The sequence below is a fragment of the Coregonus clupeaformis genome, chromosome 8, assembly GCF_020615455.1.
Source record: "Coregonus clupeaformis isolate EN_2021a chromosome 8, ASM2061545v1, whole genome shotgun sequence".
In the NCBI taxonomy this organism is placed as follows: Eukaryota; Metazoa; Chordata; class Actinopteri; order Salmoniformes; family Salmonidae; genus Coregonus; species Coregonus clupeaformis.
This window is the reverse complement of record NC_059199.1, coordinates 48,010,608-48,025,646: the sequence shown is the minus strand read 5'-3', so window position 1 is coordinate 48,025,646 and position 15,039 is coordinate 48,010,608. Positions and strand designations below refer to the sequence as shown.

The 15,039-nt window shown below is 41.6% G+C and overlaps 3 protein-coding genes across 3 annotated transcripts; 1 reads left to right on the top strand and 2 right to left on the bottom strand.

Annotated features, from left to right (window-relative positions):
- Nucleotides 1-874: 874 nt before the first annotated feature.
- LOC121571859 (ras-related GTP-binding protein C) lies at nt 875-6,480 on the bottom strand. The gene is made up of 7 exons (XM_041883604.1): nt 5,891-6,480; nt 5,282-5,485; nt 4,532-4,731; nt 3,911-4,025; nt 3,614-3,756; nt 2,751-2,899; nt 875-2,573 (listed from the first exon to the last, which is right to left on the bottom strand). Exons 1-7 carry the CDS (start codon nt 6,074-6,076, stop codon nt 2,416-2,418), a joined length of 1,155 nt encoding a protein of 384 aa, XP_041739538.1. The 5' UTR covers nt 6,077-6,480; the 3' UTR covers nt 875-2,415.
- Nucleotides 6,481-7,317: 837 nt separating this feature from the next.
- Nucleotides 7,318-9,395, top strand: LOC121572876 (c-Myc-binding protein). Its single transcript, XM_041884907.2, has 5 exons — nt 7,318-7,538; nt 7,864-7,936; nt 8,150-8,198; nt 8,786-8,915; nt 9,139-9,395. The coding sequence occupies exons 1-5, from the start codon at nt 7,524-7,526 to the stop codon at nt 9,181-9,183; spliced, it is 312 nt and encodes a 103-aa protein (XP_041740841.1). The 5' UTR covers nt 7,318-7,523; the 3' UTR covers nt 9,184-9,395.
- A 2,770-nt stretch (nt 9,396-12,165) lies between these two features.
- On the bottom strand, nt 12,166-15,039 carry LOC121572875 (gap junction alpha-9 protein-like). The gene is made up of 2 exons (XM_041884906.1): nt 14,867-15,039; nt 12,166-13,971 (listed from the first exon to the last, which is right to left on the bottom strand). Exon 2 carries the CDS (start codon nt 13,929-13,931, stop codon nt 12,405-12,407), a length of 1,527 nt encoding a protein of 508 aa, XP_041740840.1. The 5' UTR covers nt 13,932-13,971; nt 14,867-15,039; the 3' UTR covers nt 12,166-12,404.

Sequence of the window (15,039 nt, the reverse complement as noted above, 5' to 3'; positions counted from 1 at the left end):
TCTGATTATTTTCCATAGTAGATCAATAGTGCCATCTACTGCCCACTGTAATGCAGCAGCTGTACCATGACAAGCCAAGACTAGGATTGCAAAATTCCGGGAACTTTCAATAAATTCCCTGGTTTTCCCGGAATGAGGAGGGAATAAGCAGGAAAGCCGGAAAAGCTCCAACCAGGAATTCTGGAAAAACTGGGAATTTATTGAAAGTTCTCAGAATTTTGCAACCCTGCCCAAGACAAACACGTCTAGCCTCCATTTAGGCAATTTACTTGTTTCAACCTCGGAGGCATTTTTTGTTTTGTTCAAGAGAATACATTTACTGTATCTGATCCAAAATGGTAGGTAGACTGGATGTTCAAAACAGTTCAGTTATGAGTGACAATATTCAAATGAAAAAATATCTTTAATGCTTCACACAATTTCAGACAAAATCGTGGGAGACACTCAAATTTCCCTTCTAATTCAAATGCTTTAAATGCTTAATTATACGCAATAAAAAAAACATGTATAACCTTATGGCATCTGACAACATATTAGATATGATACACCTCCCTTTGCACCCAAAAGCAGAACAAAGACCAATGCAAACATCCTCTCACAATGGTAGAATCATCCCAATTTGTTGTCAGATGAGTACCCGTTTCATCAGAAAGGTCCCGAATGGCACCCTATCCCCTTTATAGTGCACTACCCTGGTAAAAAAAAAAATATATAAAGAAAGTACACTATATAGAGAATAGTGTGCCACTTTGGACATTTTTACATTGACATTTTAGTCATTTAGCAGACGCTCTTATCCAGAGCGACTTACAGGAGCAATTAGGGTTACGTGCCTTGCTCAAGGGCACATTGACAGATTTTTCACCTAGTCGGCTCGGGGATTAGAACCAGCAACCTTTCGGTTACTGGCACAACGCTCTTAACCACTAAGCTACCTGCCGCCCCGTAAGCTAAGAGTCAGTCACTACAGCGCCCTGGAACCAGTAAGAATAACATCCTGTACTACTCCATTTGTAACGCTGGTAATTAAGGCAGACTCATAGGTTATTATAACTGGCACTGTTGGTGTCTAGGGAGACCTCGAGCATTCCCTTTATAGTGCAGTACTTTTGACCATGGCCAATAGGGCTCTGGTCAAAAGTAGTTGCCTGACGACTCATCTTGAATTGAATTCCGCTGCTCTTTCGATCACTCCATACAAGAAATGCTAGTGGGTGTGGCATATGGCCAGGGCAATGAGGATGGGTAGTCAGACTACAAAAGTATTGCACTATGTAGGGACGCAGGGTGCCATTTGGGACGCACCCTGAGTGATTACCTCTACATACCACGAGGGTTGTTGGTACTCACTACGAAACATACTGTATGTACAGTACTGACCTTTCAGATAGCTTTCCATGTCAGAGAGATAAATACCCTTACACACATACCAATCATAATTGTGTAAGCGAAATTGAAAGATTAAATTAATACATTTTATGTTTAAAAAAATGTTGGACCCAGGTATTTGTAACACAGAGATCTTTCAGCAAACATTCACACATTAGTATAGTTCTGTATATATATATATATATATATATATGTTTTTATGCAGCACAGGGCACTGATTCGCCTAAAAGTAAACTCATTTTATAGTGGATTTGGCTACAGGTTCAAACTGACACAACTGCATGAGAGTAGTAGGTACAGTATCATAGTTTACAACCACAAGTACTTTTCAATGTGGTTTTCTTCCAAGATGGGGGAATGTTATCTTTGAGGAACAAGGCCTAGTTTTTAGTTAGGCTCCAAAACAATCAAATCAACTAAGTTGAAAGAAATACATGTAGCAATCATCACAGATCTATAGGTGTATGCTTACAAATAGTCGCCTTTGCACCATAGTAACCCATGTCCTGTGTGATAACACCAACATCTATATTTTTAAGTGATATTTACTGATTCAATGCAGGCTTCCTAATTCATTTGTTTGACAATGTTGCTTCCTGTTGAACCTTGCCTGAAATAAGAGGGGGAAAACACAGATAGTGCCCTGTTTAAATGACTTGTGCTGAGGAAGACCCCAATGACGACGTTGTCATTTCGATACTCGTAAAACTGTTTGTAGCAAAAATAATCATTATCGTCAAATAATTGTGATTAGACACAACCCAAAAACATTCAGGTGCTTAAAATAGATGTGCTTGCTGGCTTCAACTCTCTTCAGTGTTTAGTCCATTCCAGCGTTTTTTGACCCATTCCAATCCTTGCACAGAACAGCATTCCCCCCCAAGTGTAAATTTTCACAGTTTTTCCTGCTTTTTCCCTGTGTCACCTTTGATGCTCCATAGCCTTCCAAGTAAACTACACAATTACTACTTGTCCATTCTCAGTGCGCTAAGGCATTCCAAACCACTCTGCTTTTCTTACATTCCTCTAAACAGCACTTCCGTTTAATACACCAAATTTTACGCTGGACAAGCTGTTGTTGGACGAGCTTGGCTGTAGTCTGCCTGTCCTCTGTGTCAATGACCCCACTTCAAACACCTCCTGGATGGCTTTGCGGAAACAATGGAAGTTATAGTCTATTAAACCTGAAAGAAAACATATCACGCTATATGAATATATGTCCCCAAAAAAATTGGGCCAGTAACTCCCAGGACTACAAATGAGATAAGAATGGTAGTGCGGCATGTTAAACTTCTTCTAAAGGCTATATGCATGTCGGTCAAATCAACACAAGATGCTAATATAAAATGGTAAAATCTCACCTTTCTTTTCAAAGCTCTCCTCTCTAAGGATGCAAACGAGGGCTAGGAACTTGGTGACCTCTTTCAGGTAGAGTATGGTGGTGTTGTTGAGCTTAATGATGGCCAAAGACTCCTTATCATAGGCACTGCCACTTCCATCTTCCCTCAGGCTGCAATGGAAGACCACAAAGCAATTCACTTTTTACAATCACAAAATAAACTCAAAGCTCTCCATTATAGCTTTTCACAATCACAGCAATCTACGATTCCTTGTCAACCTCTGCAACCACAAAAGCATCCTTACCACATGCTTCAACCGAATACGGTGCCAGGCAGTGATGCGTATTCACTGCATTGTTGATTTCAATGATTTTCACATAAATCCCAAGCATGTACAATGTAATTGTATGACGAGACTGTTAATAGATGTCCAATACACACTTTTTTAAATGACATGACAGGGATCATCAACTAGATTAAAATGAGGGGCGATTTTTTCTGGAGCAGATGGTCAGGGGGCCGGAACATAATTACAAATTATTTGTAGACTACAAATTGACCACAAGAAGCCCAAACACATAATATTTGACTAAAACATTATAATTTCAAACCTTGCTTACATTTGTATACGATCACATCTCTATTATGCGTGGAAATACTTGGGAACAGATTTCCAAAAGTAAAATCACTTGGAGCTGATTTCCTGATGTTTTTCTGGTGTTTTATGTCCAACAATGATTTTTAATTATTTGTATTTCTTTTTACATGTTTTTATTTCTTTCTTTTTGCTCAGAAAACTTGGGAGGCCAAATAAAACCACCTGCATGACAAATTCGGCCCGCGGTCCGCCAGTTGGGGAACCCTGGCATATCATTTTCACTCACCCATAGATACAAGAGACGTCGATGACAACATCGATCATGTCACAGCAAAGCTCGTATGACTGCATGTCCACAGGGGAGCTGTCGGTGGCGATGTAGATCTTACTGACCACGTCAAATAGGAAGGCTTTCTCAATCCCAGAGTTCTGTCCAAAAATAAAAACACAGGGGCAATGTTTTGACATAAGAAACATTATCGAAAGGACTAAAACATTGCAAAAAAATATGTTGTGATGTGTGTAGAAGTGCAGAAAAACAAGCATCAGTTCAAATCAGCTTATTGGTCAAAAGAATACATACTGATATGAAAATGTTCACAAGGTTTTCCAATGTTGGTAGCTGAGGAATGAGCTTCTGGACAACTTTACTGAAAGCCTCAAATATAGAGTGGTCATAGATGCTGGTCAAATAAAAGCTGAAACATAGAAAAGGAGAAAGAGGGAGAGAGAATTGAGATCGCAGTTATATTTCCTGTGTTTCTAACAGTTCCTTTCCCAACTTGTTAGGTCAAAAACAAGCTGATCCCTCTGAGTAACAGTCGGCCACATACCTAACCTACCACCAATTAAGGACAAAACAGACCGCACCGACGAATGGTTAAAAGCAGCGTGTGGCCTTCATATCTCCTCTGACCACCGAACATCAGCTGTCATTTACTACTGTTCATTTCCCTAAGATTCTTCATGTTGAATAGCCACAGTTGGTCCACACCCAGCAGGTGATCTACTGCGCACGGCCGACGTTCGTTATGGTGTGTCTTGTCCTTTATACTAAAGGCTGTTACACACGTCATGCAAACAGAGCGCCGTATACGGTCCGTTCCAAAATTTGAGCCACACAAAAGTACATAGAACTACATGTGAAAACGACGCTCTGTTGCTGCGTTTGCATAGTTTGAGTGAAGTGTGTCGGGCCCTTAACCTGAGATGAAGCTTCTCCAGGCTGGCATCTGCCAGGTCATCGTTGGCTCTCTGATGGACATCTCTTTGGGTTTCTATCTTGTGATCGTCTGACAGGCCATCAACCTTATGGATAAACACCTCAAAGTTGATCTCTGGGTTGACCCTGTAGGCTCGGGACACTGTGAGATGTAGCCTCCCCAAGGCTTCAACATAATCATCCTGATGAAACCAATAGAGAACAAAGGCATAAGCAGAGCAGAGACAATACAGCAGACAATTTTTTAAAATAAATAAAGATCAGTGGAACTGTAGGCTGTACAGTCAGTTCCCCAGGACTGCTGTAGACAAGAAGAGCCTTCTCAATGTTTGCCATGGGTAGTGGGTAATTCCATGATAACAGAATTATGCTGAGACTCCATGCTGAGACTCCAAACAAAAACCATTGATTTCAGAGTTTAACAAACCATACAATTCTATGCACAAGGACTACTTTTAACAATTTCCACTGAACATTTTACAAAAACACATTAACAGGAAGAACTGTGCAGATACAACGTTTGGTAAAATAATAAAACTGAGGGAGATTTTACCATAATTCTGTTACCAAACTTTGCATCTGCAGTTTTTCCAGTAAATGTTTTTTTTTTTTTTTTCACTGTGTACATTTTTCTAAGTAGCCATTAGAGTTGTATGATTTGTTAATCTTTGGTTTTTGTTTGGCATACATTTTAAAGCGTAATTAAAGTGTGTTACCTTGGAATTGTCTCACCTGAGCATCAATGACGAATATCAAAGCCCCCGTGCCCCTGAAAATCATCTCATAGTCGAAGGTAGGGTCAAAGAAGTCCACCTGACCAGGGAAGTCCCAGATTTGAAAATTTACGAAAGAGCTGCTGGAGATGTCATCCTTGTAGATTTTGTTGGTGCTCTCCAAGAATAGTGTCTCGTTGGGCGACATCTTGTGGAATACAACCTAGATATAGCGCAATGTATGTTTAAATTAGACAAATACAATCAGTGTAAATGACTACTTGACTACCTAGCTAGGTAATCAACATTTAAAATTTTTACATTTTAGTCATTTAGCAGACGCTCTTATCCAGAGCGACTTACAGGAGCAATTAGGGTTAAGTGCCTTGCTCAAGGGCACATCGACAGATTGTTCACCTAGTCGGCTCGGGGATTAGAACCAGCGACCTTTCGGTTACTGGCACAACGCTCTTAAGCACTAAGCTACCTGCCGCCTATACAACTTGAGTAGTGTACCATGCATAAAGATTATAGTGCATTCACATTATACAAATTGTAGTGACGCACAGAAGAACTGGGCAGCAGCAGTTTATTGGAGAACTAAACTAACAGAAGTATAACAACACACCTTTTGAATAGATGACTTCCCACTTCTCCGCAATCCCATCAACAGGATCCTTGGTTTACTGTCACCTGATGTCGTGCTCTCCTCCTCGATATCTGGTTCCTCCACTCCGTAGCCAAAATCCTTTGGGAAAGAGTCCACAACACCATAGCTCTCTGCCAATGCAGGCTCCTCGTACTGAATCGACATTTTGCCTAAACTCTACCAACAAATCAACGTTAGCTGTTGTTAAATCTACTGGTCAAATCCAGCCCTGTTTAGATAGCGTTAGCACTAACTAGCCTAGCTAACTGTTCAGATAGCTAGCTAGCTACTGGATTTGCTTGGTTGTTGACAATCAAGTCGTGACTTGAAGATAGATAGTGCTGTTATAGGGTGTATTCACTACGAAATAAATACCAGCATTTTAGTACCAAACAACATTATTTTATACTATACTTTCGCTTCCCAACACCTCCAGTTTTAGCATATCAACTAGCCAATTTTATCTCACTTCCGCCATAACCTGTATTTTTCCCGCCCCCTCAATCTCATTGGTTCTCCCACCTAAAGCGTTAATCCTAGCCCAAAACGTGTACGGTTTACCCACAGCAGTGTTGTAGAACATCTATGTCAGGCGAAATCGCGCCTCATTAGCCAATTGTTATGGATGTATCCAAATAAATGTCACTAGAAAACAGCTTAAACAAATGCAAATGCAGCTACTGTTGTTATTCTGTCTGCACTGTTTGACGTGACTGTAAATTAGCCATAGTTGGCTGGCTAGCTAGCAAGCAAGGGATCAGAACATTGCCAGCCAGTATGTCAATGTAACATTTAGAACGAATGACTGGGTCGAGTCCATAGATGCAGAACAAAAAGACTGAACGACTGGGTCACGTCTCTGGCAACCGAACCAATAGAATGAACGACCAGCCGGCTTGGGAAGCAACCCTAGATTTGTGTCGGGACTATATCTTGTGGAAGAATGAAATGGTATAAATAAATTAATCAAAATAAAGTTTTAATGAAAATATGTCAATCTTTATTTGAATATGTTGGTAACCCATTTAATAAAAGTGATAATACCCACGAAGCCGGTGTTTGGAGGATATATTGGCAACAACCTCGATTTAGTCTCGGGCCTAACAACACCTTTGCCAATATATCCTCCAAACACTGGCTTCGAGGGCATTATCACTTAATTAGAACATCATCCATCATTGAGATTGTATCATGTGTCAAAAGACTTCACTCCTCACTCTATCCACAGTTCAGCAAATTATTTTGTATTCCTTTGTCGTTATAGCAACCGTAACGTTACCACTGTGGAAGGAAGCAGTCAGGGGTGTATTCATTACGTCTCGTAACAGAAACCGTTTACCGTTTAAGAACTAAACGGAAGCAAACGGAGAAAACGGAACAAAACGGGGAGGAACCTAACTGAATATGTCCAATAGAAACTCTCGTTTTCGTTGTAAAACGTTTTCCATTTGGAGTAAACGGTTTCTGTTGCAAAATGGTATGCAACAGACGAAACGTTTTGCAACATAATCTGCGTAATGAATACAACCCAGGCTTAATCGCTTGATAAATCTTTCCAGCTGTTGATAGTTTACTAATCTTCATAACGCTACAAATCTGGTCGCCAGGCATAATGTCTTATTACAGAGTAAGTATACGAAACCTTTCTTCAATGAACTTCATACGAGTGGTTTGAAGATATCGCTTTCATAACCTGTTACTTTGTAGCGTAGTTATAGCTAGCTCGCTAAATGCATTCATTGATTACTTTGTAACTCTCATTCAGTGGCTACACATAATTGGCAGCATTGCTGGCTGTACAAGCTAGCTAGTTTAGTAGTTCGTTTTCAAACTTTATGGTCAACAAGACATATTTGTATTCTGCTTGCTTACTGCCTGGAAAATAGTTGCTGCAAATGGACAAAGTTTGTTTTGTTACAGCCTTTTTGATATATTTTCATTGTTTCTTTCAGGCTTCTGAATCAAAGAGGGAACAATTTCGAAGGTATCTCGAAAAAGCTGGTGTTCTTGACAGTCTTACAAATGGTAGGTCTTTCAGAAATTCAAAGACATTACTGCCACAATACATAGACTGTATGCATATATTGTCTGTGTCAGAAACTCTTACACTTGATTGTTTCTCATGTATTATATATTTTTTAACCCTAACCACTTGCGTAGGCTACAGTGTAAACGTTGTATTTGAAGTTCTATGCACATGACCACCAATGTCCATAACTACAGTATTTTTGTTTGCAGTGTTGGTGGCCCTGTACGAAGAGACAGAGAAACCGAATAATGCTTTGGAGTATCCTTTTGCCTTGGTTTGGTAATATTCCAAATTGATAACTGAAGCGTCTTAAAAAAACTGATCTTATTGATGGTTCCTGTAATTTTTAATTGCATTATGGTGACTAGCATCCAGGGGTGTGTTCCGCAGGATGCAATGTTTTGGAACATTCAGATATAAATGTTATGTAGAACAAACATGCATCTCTGAAATGTAGAATAAGGAATCACATAGGCTCTATTTGTGGTATTTCTATCTGCAATGTTCAAGAACGTTTTCCTACTGAACATGGCCCGTTTTCGTACTGAACACTGGCAGGGAAATGACCTTGCCCAAAATCTGGTGACTACTGCCCCCCTGGTGCAACGCAGTCAGGGGTAGAGTTTGTCTACATCACAGCATCTACAGTTGTGCATGTGATGTCTGTAAAGCGTTTAGCATGTGCCAGTGGCTGGTCTAGTGGTAGTGCTGCCGCCCCCGGACCACACATTGCCTCTGGAGGAAAACTCGGTGCATAGAATGGAAAGTTACAATCTTCCCATCTCTATAACTTCTTCACTGTATCTAACAACAGTTAGTTAGAATAGCCTTCACCTACACCACAGCTTTCTAAAGCATCACCTTGGTGTGGCTGGGGTGGAGACCGCAGATGCAGAGGCACTCCGTTTGGGGCTGTCTGAGCTACAGCAGAAGTGTGAGCTGCTCATGGAGGAAAACAAAGAACTCAGAAAGAGGGTCAGATAATTAAATGTTTCCTAAATTGCAAGGGGTGGTGTCCGGGACACAGATTAAGCCTAGTCTTGGACTAGAAAGCACTTTCAATGGAGTAAAAAATACATTAATATTGACCTTGCTTTTTGGTCCAGAACTACACTTAATCTTTGTCTGGGAAGCCACCCCCAAATGCCTGAAAATGTCTAGTCTCGGTACCTTGCAAATAGCTGAATTTGTTTTACAGGTTCTGCAGTATGAACCAGCACCTGAGGATGGCGCAGCGGAGTAATGTAGTTGATTGAAAAAATGTTTCCCACTGTTTTGGAAAGGGTGCTTAATGTAAAGCTATACATTTTTTTTTTTATAGGTGTGTGTACCACTTTAAGGCAATGTAATTTTGTTTAAGTAGTAAATGTGTCTTCTGTGTACAGGCACTTCCTTCAGCCTAAAGCGTAAACCATTATCTCCAATATTAAGTCAATAAATACTCTTTGCAGGAAATATTTCTCATGGAATGTAATTTCTGTTGATTTACATTTTACTCTATCTATACTGAAAGCAAATATAAACGTAATGATTTTACTGAATCAGTCAATTGAAATAAATTCATTAGGCCCTAATCTATTGCTTTCACGTGACTCGGAAGGGGCGCAGCCAATCAGAATTAGTTTTTTTTCCCCCCCACAAAAGGGCTTTATTACAGACAAACACTCCACAGCGCCTTCCCCTCCGACGATCCCGCAGGTGAATAAGCCAGATGTGGAGGTCCTGGGCTGGCATAGTTACACGTGGTCTGCGGTTGTGAGGCCGGTTGGACGTACTGTCAAATTCTCTAAAACGATGTTGGAGGCAGCTTATGGTAGAGAAATTAACATTACATTCTCTGGCAACAGCTCTAGTGGACATTCCTGCAATCAGCATGCCAATTGCATTCTTAAAAACTTGAGACATCTGTGGCACTGTGTTGTGTGACAAAACTACACATTTTAGAGTGGTCTTTTAATGTCCCCAGCACAAGATGCACCGGTGTAATGATCATGCTGTTTAATCAGCTTCATATGCAACACCTGTCAGGTGGCTGCATTATCTTGGCAAAGGAGAAATGCTCACTAACAGGGATGTAAACAAACTTGTGCACAAAATATGAGGGAAAAGCTTTTTGTCCTTTTGGAAAATGTATGTATTTTTTTTATAAATTTCAGCTCATGAAACACGGGACCAACACTTTACATGTTTCTATTTTTGTTCAGTGTAGATGGAATTCTCAACAACTGATACTTGCCCCTTGTTTTTGGCATTGAAATACAGGGCCATAGTAGACAATACTGCTTCTAACCTGTGGTGGGGTAAACATTGTTCAATCAATGTTCTTGCCTTCTGCTGTTTGGATTGATATTTTAACCCATGTCTTCAGGAAATTATTGTTAAATTCATTTAATTAGAAATTCAAGAATATTTGTACTTTATTTTATAAAATAAAGTTATACAATTGTGAAAACAAATCAATGTTCAGTAAAAAAGTTTTCATATAATCCCCTACCACAGTGCCATAAATATAATTTACATTGTCAAATGATCAGTGGGCTTTGGGCAACAACAATATCAATGCTTTTTCAAGACTGAGGACATCTGCAGTAATCCGACCTGGGGAAAAAAACTAGTTGAGAGTATTATACAACTGGTTTATAACTCCTTAGCCAAAGTCCTTGTAGTAGTGGGTTTTCAATTACAGTTAAACTCCAACTGTATTTTGTTATTATAGTGGATAGTATTGAATAAAGTTGACCAGTACATCATGAGGAAAGAAACAATCAATTGGACTGATACTAAAATGGATCGTTATGTCACTGGAAAAATGTCCTCTGATTAGATTGGTAGCTAGTGAACTCCAGCCACCAATTTCAACTGGGAAAGTCAAATTCCCTTGATTATTGTGCTTTTTAAAATTACAATACCACAGACTAAAATGAGGAAATCTTGCTTAAACAGGTCTCTTTTTTTTTCCTTGTTACCAAATACTGGCTTTATCCAATGAATATCATTGATTCAGTTTTGGGTTACGTAATTGCAAATTACTGCCTAAAGGATATAGATTTTCTGATTCTGCTTTCCATTGCTCTTTGTTCATTGCTGCAAAGAGCTTTGTAAGCCTTGAATTTATATGCACGCAATGCAAGGTAAGAGCTTCGAACTACAACAGACCTCCAATGTTGGTCTTTCATCTAGATTTACACCATTGCAAAATTCACTTTTTTTATGGTACAGTATATAAGACAAAAAAGCAATGCTGTAAACATGACACTGGTGTTGCTACCCTTTTGTCCTGCTTAAAGGAGTAGTTTACTATTTTACAACTTGATGTTAGATGGTTCTTCACCATGAAAGTAGGCTATGGGTCAAGAGAAACTGTAATACATGGTTGCGAATCACATCTCTGCATGTCTGGCAGACATATCAGTGTGGATGTCGGATCACCACCTCAAGCTGAACCTCGACAAGACGGAGCTGCTCTTCCTCCCGGGGAAGGACTGCCCGCTCCATGATCTCGCCATCATGGTTGACAACTCCATTGTGTCCTCCTCCCAGAGTGCAAAGAACCTTGGCGTGACCCTGGACAACACCCTGTCGTTCTCCGCTAACATCAAAGCGGTGACCCGATCCTGCAGGTTCATGCTCTACAACATTCGCAGAGTATGACCCTACCTTACACAGAAAGCGGTACAGGTCCTAATCCAGGCACTTGTCATCTCCCGTCTGGATTACTGCAACTCGCTGTTGGCTGGGCTCCCTGCTTGTGCCATTAAACCCCTACAACTTATCCAGAACGCTGCAGCCCATCTGGTGTTCAACCTTCCCAAGTTCTCTCATGTCACCCCGCTCCTCCCCACACTCCACTGGCTTCCAGTTGAAGCTTGCATCTACTACAAAACCATGGTGCTTGCCTACGGAGCTGTGAGGGGAACGGCACCTCCTTACCTTCAGGCTCTGATCCTATACCCAAACGAGGGCACTACGTTCATCCACCTCTGGCCTGCTAGCCCCCTTACCTCTACGGAAGCACAGTTCCCGCTCAGCCCAGTCAAAACTATTCGCTGCTTTGGCACCCCAATGGTGGAACAAGCTCCCCCACGACGCCAGGACAGCGGAGTCACTGACCACCTTCCGGAGACACTTGAAACCCTACCTCTTTAAGGAATACCTGGAATAGCATAAAAGTAATCCTTCTACCCACCCCTCCCATAAAAAAAATAGGGTGGTTGTCCCACTGGCTATCATAAGTTGAATGCACCAATTTGTAAGTCGCTCTGGATAAGAGCGTCTGCTAAATGACGTAAATGTTGCAAACTTCAGCTAATTTTAGCCACCAAAAGCTAACAATCAATGGAAGTGATGGGGAAATGTGAGTCTAACATTGTAACGGTTTCTTGTTACTTGAGTTTAATACCCTAACTTTTAGATCTGCAGGTTGCCTGGAGCTTGCCTGCTGCTGGCGTTACTTGCCAATGACATTCAGCGGTTGGGAGGGCCGACAGGAGGACTGTTGCCATCGTGGCTGTGCCGGGACGCAGAGCTCAGCTCTCCTATTGAGTCTGGGCTATGGGGTCTGCTCATTCTCTTGAGGTCCGGCTTAGAGAAGGCTCTGACTCGGCTGGCAGCAAAGCTGCAGCGTGGCTTCATGCTTATTGTCCCAGGGTAGGAGTCCCCACTATTTGAGCCATTCCCTTCCACCACTGTGGAACAGTTCCAGGGGGCACTGACCCGCCGGGGTTTCCTCACAATGACCGAAAGGGTCGGGCATGAGGAGGCATCTACCACAGGTAGGGTGGGGTACCCCGAGGCCTGTGACTTGAAGCCCACGTGGTGGGGGAGATGGGCGAGAGGATCTATGTGACAGGGTAGAGGGTCCATGTGATGGGGTAGAGGGTGCACGACAAGGTCCTCTGGCTCATCCTGCTTGTCCACAGAGGGAGACCGAGTCGTCTCACTGCTGGTGTTTGAGTTGCTGTTGTGCTCAGTAGGACTTGGCAGCACTCCCTCCTTACTGTCTGTATTGTGGCTGTCTGTACCTGGCTTGACTCCAGGGTCCCCCTGAATGGGAAAAAAAGCAGAGGACGCATTGAGGAGGGGATACGTGGGTCCATTACCCTGCTTCTCCAGCAGGAATGTGTACCCACTCCGTGCTGTGGGGATAGTAGACTTGCGGCCCTCAGAGGTGCCCCCCATGTTAACCTGTTGCATGACAGAGTTTCTTTTGGACTTGCTAACATAGTAGTCTTCCAGGTCATCCTTGAGATGTGGGTGGTTGGCCAGGATGCCCTTCTTGAGCTTCTTGTAGCTCAGGTGCATGATCTCCAAGAGGCTGAGGAAGAGGGACACGGCGGCGATGCCCTGCATGAACATCATGAAGATGTTTTTTTCTGTGGGCCTGGAGACAAAGCAGTCCACCACGTTTGGGCAGGGCTCCCTCTCGCACTTAAATAGAGGGTCCAGGTGGTGGCCATAGAGGAGGTACTGGCACATCATGAAACCCACCTCCACCACAGACCGAGTGATGATGTGGGCCACATAGGTCTGTAGCAGGGACCCCCTCAGCGGAGCCTTGTTGAGCTTCCCCAGATCCAGTTGTCTCATCTCCCTCTCGATACGTCTCCGCACCTCGATCAGCTCCACGTCCACTGCCTCCAGCTCCCGACGCAGAACTGCCTTTTTAGTGTGACGCGTCTTCTCCAGAGCTCGCAGCTGGTAGATGGCGTGGCCCATATAAACCAGAGAGGGCGAGGAGACGAAGATGACCTGGAGAACCCAGTAGCGGATGAGAGAGATGGGGAAGGCTCGGTCGTAGCACACATTGCGGCACCCTGGCTGTTCTGTGTTGCAGATGAAGTCGGCCTGCTCGTCGTTCCACATGCCTTCTGCAGCAACGCCAAGTGCTAGCATCCGGAAGATGAAGAGGATGGTCAGCCAGATCTTTCCCACTATGGTAGAGTGGATATGCACTTCCTCCAAGATCCCACCCAGGAAGTTCCAATCTCCCATCTTCACACAGGTTTTGTTTATTGGGAAAAGGTCTTTGTTACTTAAAAAGCAGAGACAATATGGAAAGAATGGAAAATGGAATGTCAAGGTTAAGTGTATGGGGAGGTCAATAATAATAATAACACATGGCACAATGCTCAAAGAATTCCAGGCTTCATTTGATTATGATTTAGTACTGATGACAATGATAACAATGATTGGTAATTGTAGAAAAAAATAATGATAATATTAATAATTAGCCTACCATTGACCCAGTTTTATTCAACAAATAAAATAATTGCGACGTGTAATGGATATAGGAGACGATAGCAGCCGGAGGTAGTGTGGGGGTGATGCTGCGATTCTTTTGCTGGGGGGGATGCAGAAAAATACAATTGCCTGCGCTGAAGACGTCTATATCGGTCCGCTAATACAGGACTAGTAAAGGCCTAGTGCACTACTTTTGTGATTATTTTTTTAAACTAAATGTATTTGAGTGTTTACCAGCATTTGTAACTGGAGTCTGATAATACTTGTGGAATATAAAAGTACTTGCTTGATAAGTTTTCCAATTTCTTGAACTACTTTGCAAATACAACTTAATTCTAAATGTCAACAAAAACAATCACTGGACAAGTTAATGGAAACATGATGATCATTTGTCCTAACTATAATATCATTATAATATAATCATTAGGTAATACAATATCAAATCAAATGATCATCAATAACGTTAAGCTGTTATATCATTCATATTAAGTAGCCTATTTGCAGTCCAGTTAATTGCATCATTTATAAGTTACATAGAATAATATTATTCTGAAAAAAATCTATGCAAAAGACCATCATCAAAATTGAGTGCTCTTTGAGAGTTTAAATCAGGAGGCCTCTGCTGGGGAAATAATGTATTCATTCATACGTTAAAACTCAATCTAAAATAACATAAGTAAACTTACCTTTCATTTGGGAAATAAGATGTACATAAACAGAAACGTTTTAACTAAATATTCAGACGTTCGATACAGTCCCGTGCTCATTGTCAATCTCTTTTATCTCTATCTTATTTACCAGAAAATGCATATGCCCTAATTAACGATGAGCTACATCCCGGAACCCCACAGCTGATGAA